The 9,158-nt window shown below is 37.9% G+C and overlaps 2 protein-coding genes across 3 annotated transcripts in view; both read left to right on the plus strand.

Annotated features, from left to right (window-relative positions):
* The first annotated feature begins 240 nt into the window (after positions 1 to 240).
* Positions 241 to 4,087, plus strand: LOC144451191 (sulfotransferase 1C4-like). Its single transcript, XM_078141989.1, has 7 exons — positions 241 to 394; positions 769 to 892; positions 1,126 to 1,330; positions 1,777 to 1,906; positions 2,459 to 2,553; positions 2,976 to 3,150; positions 3,967 to 4,087. Exons 1-7 carry the CDS (start codon positions 241 to 243, stop codon positions 4,071 to 4,073), a joined length of 990 nt encoding a protein of 329 aa, XP_077998115.1. The 3' UTR covers positions 4,074 to 4,087.
* A 1,808-nt stretch (positions 4,088 to 5,895) lies between these two features.
* LOC144451872 (uncharacterized) overlaps positions 5,896 to 9,158 on the plus strand; it is a 22,362-nt gene continuing 19,099 nt past the window's right edge. For both annotated transcript variants that reach the window (XR_013482310.1, XM_078142788.1), the window contains exons 1-3: positions 5,896 to 6,119; positions 6,498 to 6,621; positions 8,987 to 9,158. The exon at positions 8,987 to 9,158 is cut by the window's right edge and continues 33 nt beyond it. Coding sequence is in view for 1 of the 2 variants with exons in the window: in XM_078142788.1 (XP_077998914.1) it covers positions 5,966 to 6,119; positions 6,498 to 6,621; positions 8,987 to 9,158 (450 nt within the window). In the remaining variant the exon portion in view is untranslated. The remainder of the gene's footprint in view (positions 6,120 to 6,497; positions 6,622 to 8,986) is intronic.

Consider the following 9,158-nt stretch of genomic DNA (forward strand, 5'->3'; position numbering starts at 1 on the left):
GAGTGATCGAGCAAGTGGAGAGCAAAGTTATAAAGTGTATTTGAATACGCTATAGAAATCTGTCTTGAATACTAATGACCTTCGAAATGCCTACTGCGCAGATGAATGGACAAATTGACCCGACCTCACCAGGGCGTATACAGTATTCATTACATATTATAGACCTACAACGTATTGTGAACTGAGGTCGTACACAGTGGACCGTTAGATATCTATATATTGCCGACAACTTCAATCGAAATGGGTGACAGACCTAAAGCCTACACTTTACCGGGAGACTACGAACATAGAGGGACGACCTATAGTACCTTCGTTAATCGTAGTTTGGTGGAGTCGCCGGAGATTGTTGACTGCCGTCCGGACGACGTCTTTATAGCAACCTACCCAAAATCAGGTATGAGGTTATCATGTCCGACGTTTACGTGATTACATGAGACCCAAGCTGAAAGTTTGTTGTTCCATTTTCATGCAACAAATTAACAAATACACGTACTCAACTTAACTAATAACTTATATCATAAGATACATGAACACCCATAGCAACCAGACAGACGGACAGACGGACAGACAGACGGACAGTCAGTAAGTCAGTCAGTCAGTCAGTCAGTCAGTCACACTCTCACACACATGTACATGGAATATTTTGTAATGGGTATGAATAGCATGCTATTTATATATGAAGACGTGTATTGTACCAATCATAATACACAATGATATTATACATATACATGTACGTTATTATTAAATGTTGTCTTGTTCTATATACAGGGACAACAGTTACTATAGAAATGATGACCCTTCTAATGAATGGCGGTGACGTAGAAGCCAGTAAAGCTAAACCTCAACTCGTTAGGACACCAATGGTTGAGATGTATATCAAGATTCCATTTATGTGAGTCGAAGTCCAAAAGTCTAATGTGAATACCTAATTCTATGTGACAGGTTAAATATAGATTTGAACTTTTATAACTAGTCAGCCAGTCACCACTGAGGGGGCTGTTTGGTAATTAAGATTTTGAAACTATACGATAACAATGCTCATTAACATAAATGCACACTAATTGACCTCGGATAGTACACTAGATATAAAACTGTCTAAAATATGCAGTTATGGCCATATTTCAGGGCGGGAGTGCTCCTTTGGTTCTTTCGTCTAATCGCACCTTTGGTACCCCAGTTTCTCCAAAAATATATGAAAGTGCTATCGAAGGATGAAGTAGCAGCGGTGAATGGCATGGAAGCTATTAAAAAGATGCCATCACCACGCCTAATAAAGACACACTTACCTTACCACCACTTCCCGACCCAAGCTATTCAAAAGAAATGTAAGGTAAGATATTAATTGCATTGTCTTTACATAACTTTCTGTTGACGAATCTATCACGGAAGCTGAGTTTTTCAAAAGTACTGGATGGGGAGGGACCTAAAACACCGGAGAAATAAGAAAGAACACACACACACACACACACACACACACACACACACACACACACACAAACACACACACACACACACACACATGCCACATGTTTAACTGATACTATATGCCAGCAAACATGATTCTGATTTCCATATCCTGACAAAAACTCTGACCGGTCAACCTAATGTCGCTGAACCCGGGGCCAATAGACTTTACTACATATCTCACCAGTACCACTCTGTGACAGCAATGGAATTTGAAACTTGAACAGTGCCGTAAAGGGTATAGTAGCTTTTACGACGATTCATTGGATAAACCATAATTTACATATTTTGCCTTTTTTATTCTATTTCTAGATTGTATATGTTGCTAGGAACCCAAAGGACGTAGCCTATTCATTTTATCACCATATGCAGGTTGTCCCAGACGAGGTGAGTTACAGAGGACCATGGAAGACATTCTTTGAAACGTATCTCCAAGGGAAAGGTAAGAACTAAGTAATCGTAGTGCAGTTATCATTATTCACTTATTGTAAGTAAACGTTCTAAAATGGAGAATCATCACAGAAACAGATATATACATGTATATATAGACAGACAGGCAGACAGACAAACAGACAGACAGACAGACAGACAGACAGACAGACAGACAGGCAGGCAGGCAGGCAGGCAGGCATACATACATACATACATACACACACACACACACACACACATACATACATACATACATACATACATACATACATACATACATACATACATACATACATACATACATACATACATACATACATATCTGCACCTGGACTGAAATTTTCAAAGTAGATGTGTACAGGATACTTTACAGTTGTAAATGTATATGGAAATAATTCACATATTTTGCAAATAATGGTGTTACTGTAGAACTGTAGGGGCATAAAACTAATCATAGAACAATACATCCCCTCTTGCCAAAGACATTGGACTACAGTTGTTAATATTCAAAAAATGCATTGATATTATACACTTCTTCTCATTATGTGTTTTATTAACGCAGTTTGTTGGGGAGATTGGTTTGACCACGTGTTGGGATGGTGGGAACACAAAGACGAAGATAATATTCTCTATCTCAAATACGAAGATTTCAAGAAGGTATGTCGTGATAATCTTGGCCAGTCAAGACGTGTTAATTTAAGTATTGAGTTTGAAATATTAGAGTTCGACTGAAGATCACCGTGTTGTGCCGCAAACTATCGTGTTTGCGTTTGGAAGTTGGTAACACATAGATTGCTTGATTGAAACACATTGAAGAAAGGCTATATCACATCTAAATATGTTTTATTTGTGCAATCTGTCAATATATTCTGAGACGTGTGACATACACTGTCTAACAGATATAAAAGTATGTTTATATGTCTCTCCACAAAATTTTCACTTTGTAAATTGTCGTATTCTAAAAAGCCAACTCGGAATTCTAAACCTCCATACCATGAAAAATTTAATGTATTTTGACTATATGATATACTCACAAGTATCGGCCATTCTAAATACATATTGTCTTTCATCCATATCAGGACCCGAGAGCATACATCAGGAAAATTGCAGTCTTTCTTGATGTTGACATGCCTGACGACATGGAGGATAAAATTCTAGACCACTGTTCAATTAAAAATATGAAACAAAATAAAGCTGTCAATATTGAACATCTATCTAGAAATAAAGACAACGAAGCAGGTTTCATAAGAAAGGGTAAGTGACGTCATACAAAACTGCCTGGTGTCACGTGTGTTTTCACATTTTACTATTCTAGATGTAGATAATCCACTCTGTCAACTATCAAGGTTGTATTGTGTGCATCATCATCATCATCATCATCATCATCATCATCATCATCATCATCATCATCAATTTATATAGTTAAATTCACGCTTTGCGGTAATTCTTCTCTGACGACGACGACGATGATGATGATGATGATAATGATGATGATGATGATGATGATGATGATGATGATGATGATGATGATGATGATGATGATGATGATGATGATGACGAAACCTAAAACAACACGTAGTCTGGGTCAAAAAAAAAAAGAATCTTACCAACATTGCCCCATTTTATCGTCTGGACGGACGAATATCTCAGAGAAGTTGCTAAATATTATCGCCTGGCATGACAAGAATTGAAGTAGAATTGTGACATTTTAGTGAACTGACTCTCACAAATATCAAAATGAATACACCAACATTATGTTTACCTTCATGTGTTGTCCTTGTACTATCTGGCAGCTCACCGTCGGCGCAAAGAAAGTGGAACTATGTTGATGTGTGTTTCGCCAGACGATTAATATAGAAGTAATGTTGGTAAGATTTTTGTCGCGGCAGACAATAAAATGTAGCCATGTCAGTGGGATTTTTGTCAAGCCTGGCAACGTCTAGTTTCAGGTTTCATGATTTTCGTTATAAATATCATTATAGATACCTACAAGATTAGAATTTTACAAAAACAAAGTTCCATATACTTTTACAGTATTTTAAAAACAACTGGCAATACTAATCCTTTCAGGTATAGTTGGTGACTGGAGAAACCACCTGACTGTGGATCAGAATAGACGTTTAGAAGAAAAATATGAAGAAAGAATGAAAGGAAGTGGTCTTGATTTTGACTGGTGAAACATGAACTTGTATATGCATTACTATAACTACGAAGAGTAAACTTCAGTAGAAATTGTATTGACTTTAAATATCTAGGTATTAAAATCTGAATATCTGAATACATTAACGTATATTAACGTATGTATGTATGTATGCATGTATGTGTGTGTGTATGTATGTATGTATGTATGTATGTATGTATGTATGTATGTATGTATGTATGTATGTATGTATGTATGTATGTATGTATGTATGTGTGTGTGTGTGTGTGTGTGTGCGTGCGTGCGTGCGTGCGTGCGTATGTGTGTGTGTGTGTGTGTGTGTATGTATGTATGTATGTATGTATGTATGTATGTATGTATGTATGTGTTATGATTGAGCTTGCTGAATAAAGAAAACATGTTGTCTTTACGTGTTTTTGTTCTCATCCAGTTCTTTATTTCATGTACAAAACTGCCCATTTGGGAAAACAAACAAAGATCAAAGTTATTGCATTAAACTGAATACTTGCGATTGAATACTGACTCTGATCTAGTGTGTTATGAGGTCCAACTAGTGTTCATACTCAACATTGGCTGCCTGTATCATATCTTTTTAGTATCATACTTAGTTCTATTGAAACCTTGCCGTCACCAGTATGACCTCAATTAGAATGTAGGTCAACATGACTATGCAGGATTTTCAACCACAAGCTTACAATTGATTTCTATAGCGTGTTCAAATTTACTTTCTGTGCTCTGAGGTTATTTACTTTACAATAGACGGCAGTAACGTGAATGGCTCAGAGAGATTGTAAACAACAAAAGCCATCAGCCCTCTTCATCTCGTTTCAAGTCGCACACATATTTTTATGGCAAAATGATATCAGTTTAAATCTGATATCGTTTTGCCATAATCTCTGTAAGGTTTAGGCTGACTCATTGTAAATGAAAAGTACAGAATGTATATGGTATGATTGCCATAAGTCTATATACATCACTAGTCTCCAACACAGACACCGAATTAACAACACGTCTAACTACCTCGTTCATGCGTTCTACAACCCTACAATAACTGTTGTTGCTATTATAGGATGATAAACAAATCACCCTGTTGTGTAGTACTTCAGTACCTTTGTTAATAATCGTATGACGTCGGTCAGTATACACAGCCGTTCTCAGGCTGTTTTCAGCCTTGTTTGTCAGAGTATTTTATAGACATACGCAACAAAATCTCATGACGTCACAGTGTGTGTCTGTGGTAGTATGTTTCTTTACCCTGCCATGTCATTTATATCAGAAACAGTTTGTTTATCACAGAAATAACTATATACATATAAACTATAATACAATATCAAAATCTCAGTGCTGAGAGTGTTGAAAAGATTTACTATGTAATAGTGTGTATACGTATTCTTGAGTTGTTGAAATGCCTAGAGCTATATGTATGTTTTTCATTATAGGAACACAGGCTGTAATTTTACGGTTTTAAAAAAAAATGATTTCATAGTTAGTATTCATTCCAACTACTAAAGCGTGACGTTTAATCATTACGTGTAGTAACTGGTAATTGAGTCGGATGATATCAAAATGATATAATATTAATGTGTGGTTACCAATAAAATCATGAAACACAGCTACCAGTCGTTTACATAGACGTAATGTCTATCACGTGTCAGCGTATAGTTGCTACTATAGAAGTGGCTGTGCGTATTATAAAAGTTTATTTTGAACAGGAATTTTTGTGGAAATTGATGCCTCAATAACAAACTTATTACTGTGCCACGTATCTTGGAGTGACGTTTAACGCGATAGCACCAACTCGACCTTCGACCTTTGACCTGACGCTGCACTCGCCATCGATCATTTGTCGATCCCCATTCTTGATCGCGAATGACCTGTGTATTTCTCTGATAGCAAATTTGATCAAACATGGGTGACAAACCAAAAACTTACACTCTTCCTGGAGATTACGAACATAGAGGGACGACATATGCATGTTACGTTAATCGTCGTGTAGTGAAATCACCGGAGATCGTCAACTGCCGACCAGACGATGTCTTCATATCGACGTACCCCAAGTCAGGTAAGACGTGTATCTCTGTGTGATAACGTAATCACAGATCTGTAAATGAAGTCTGTGCTATCCTGATGTACAGTACCGCATGGTAGACATGTTGTTACATTGTTTTATTTATCATGGAATCCATATGCATGTTCGGTATACAAATTACAATGAAAGAATGCAACCATGAGTGAATGGATTCGGGGCAATAGACTGCAGCTGCTTGAAATTAAATTGAATGTAAAAGGCTGACCGGTTGTACAGTATGACGTGCATATGGCTACCTGATAAAAAAAACCCTGAATGAATAGCATGAAATATTGGGGAGCTCCTGAGATATTGTAAAGGTGGTATTAGAGATTTTAATATACCGTACTTTGTCTGTTTTCATTTACATAGGTACCACTGTCACCATTGAAATGGTTACACTTATTATGAATGGTGGTGATGTAGAAGCCAGTAGGTCAAAACCTCAAATTTGTCGGACGCCCATGGTTGAAATGATAGTCCACATACCGATAATGTAAGTAGATATTTTGTGTTAGCGTTGTTATGGCAAATGAATTAAAAGTCGATACATCTCTTGGCCATGGCATGCGTCTTGCACACTGTCGTGGTCGGAAAATGGCTATGGTTACAATAGTGTGCGTAAAAAGAAATGTTAACAGGTAACAATGACTCATTAATATTCTGGATGTCAACGTACGTGGTCTCTATAACGTGAATGGATGTGTACATTGTAATATGATGTACCGTATAAGGACTAAACATTAACTCAGTGAGTAGGGGCTGCTGGGAACCTTGATGGTCACTAGTAAAACTTCTCTAAAGGCACACTGCAGTAGACCAATGTGGATTTTTACCATGTAAAACAAATTTGATTGTTTGTCCAAATAAAGTAAACCTAAGTAAGTAAAAAGACCCACAAACATCTCAGTTTGATATATCCGTTATAACGTCAAGGTATACGTAGATGGAAAACCACGACAGTGTTGATTATCGATTCCAGGGCTTGAATTTAAGGTAGCCCGTGAAAAATTCTCGTAGATTCAATAGCTGAATAGAGGGTGATCGCTCCTACTAATGTAACAAATTGAGTGGGGTAACCTCTTCTGTTTAGGTAACCCCCTTCAATGTTACTCTCTCTCTCTCTCTCTCTCTCTCTCTCTCTCTCTCTCTCTCTCTCTCTCTCTCTCTCTCTCTCTCTCTCTCTCTCTCTCTCTCTCTCTCTCTCCACTCTGTACACGGGATCGACTTGGACTTTTAGGGAATTAGCTCAGACTACACACAATGTTCATGATTAACCTGGGTCATTTGGAAGTGGCCACGGAGCAGATCGAAGCTCCTAGTCTCAGACCCTCTCTTCCCAAGACTGAATCCATCATTTTATTATTCCATCAAATTCTTATAAACATAAAATATACAATACTCAAATGATTGGGTGATAAAGTAATCAGCACCATAAATGACTAAAACGGAAGTATTGCCGTCGCCTTAATTCAATGCAAATGATATTGGCAAATATGAAAACTAGCCAAACAATGTGATCACGTCATTGTTCTTTCAACTGTCTGTAATTAGTCATTATTTGACACTGATCTTATAATAACTTAATGTTGTCATCTTCAGAAGAATACTATTCGCGAAATGCAAACATTTGTTCTGAGTATTGATTCATGACAGCTGAGAGTTCACGGTGACCTCGCAAAACATCAAAACTTAGCGAATATTAAAAAGTTGTATTCTCTCATCCGTAACACTAACATGAACACGACACGTGCACATTAGAACATATTCAACCATAGCCCCTATACGTATAGACTCTATGATTCAACCTAGTGTGTGTAAACAATCAGACATAACAGTCTTTTCATTGATTTGTAAGTGTGACGTACACATAGCGAGATAGCTGATAGTCTGTTTGTAGTTGTTATTTCTTCGAACTCCATCAAAGTGACGTCAGATGACAAGATCTATATATTAACCTTTCACCCCTTACTCGCTGTAGTGTCAAGCTTTATTTTATATCCGTGTGTTAGTGTAATTAAGTAATAACACATGCCAGCGAGGGCAATATTTCGGCGAGGGCATCATCAAAATTTTGGTAAAGAGTGTCAGCCCGAGGGCAGGCACTAAATGGTGATATTGCCCGAGCGCATGTGTTATTAATTTTATTACACCGTCCCTCGTAAAGCTCACCTTTCTGTGTACGGACTTTAGCGTAAAATGTAGTCAAGGCCTCGTCTAATGTTGCGGCGGTGAAAGTTTCCATTGCGCGTTCGCCATATCCAAATTTGGAACCGGTATAATCTTTAAAAACAGAATGATTGGTAGCAATTCCTGTGTTCTTACTGTCCAATTCTAATAAAATGTCATCGAGTTCTGTACCGGAAAGGTTTGCTTGTCTTACTGCGGTAGTCGCCATGTCTGAGCGAAAGTAGTGAACGACAATTTGTTATGCGCAGAAGCAGTGCGCAGTGGTTCAAACAACTTCAGCGGGCAATAGTCCCGGGCATTAGTCTCTGCACGAGCGGGCAATATCACCTTGTGGGCAATAGCCCAGTTAAAATCGGTCAATCACAGCCTTCGGAAGAACGCCGAGGTGTAATAAAGTAGTATGCATTCTAGACCGAACGAGCCGCCGTTGCGGGCGCTCTTATAATCCCTTTCCACAATTAGTCATAGGGAATGGGTGACAAGGTCGCGCCCGGTGATGTATTTTACAGTCGATATGTATTCTGGGCTGTATATGTTATTTTTTCAAGATCACTGGAAGTACGTACTATTGAACATTAGGTAAGGGCAATTTGGATGGCCCGTTCTTCAGGAACTATTAAAACCTGCTAAAATATGCACAACACTGCGATGATTTGTGTTTCATATTTCAGGTTTCGACTGTTATTTTGGGTCCTTCAGATAATAAAATCGTTGGTGCCTGGTTTTTTGAAAGGATACATAAAAGTACCATCAAAGGATGAACTGCAGGCTGCAAATGGATTAGAGTTCATAGATAAGATACCCTCACCACGACTTATCAAGACTCATCTACCTTATCACTGC

Source organism: Glandiceps talaboti, chromosome 21 (assembly GCF_964340395.1).
Source record: "Glandiceps talaboti chromosome 21, keGlaTala1.1, whole genome shotgun sequence".
In the NCBI taxonomy this organism is placed as follows: domain Eukaryota; kingdom Metazoa; phylum Hemichordata; class Enteropneusta; family Spengelidae; genus Glandiceps; species Glandiceps talaboti.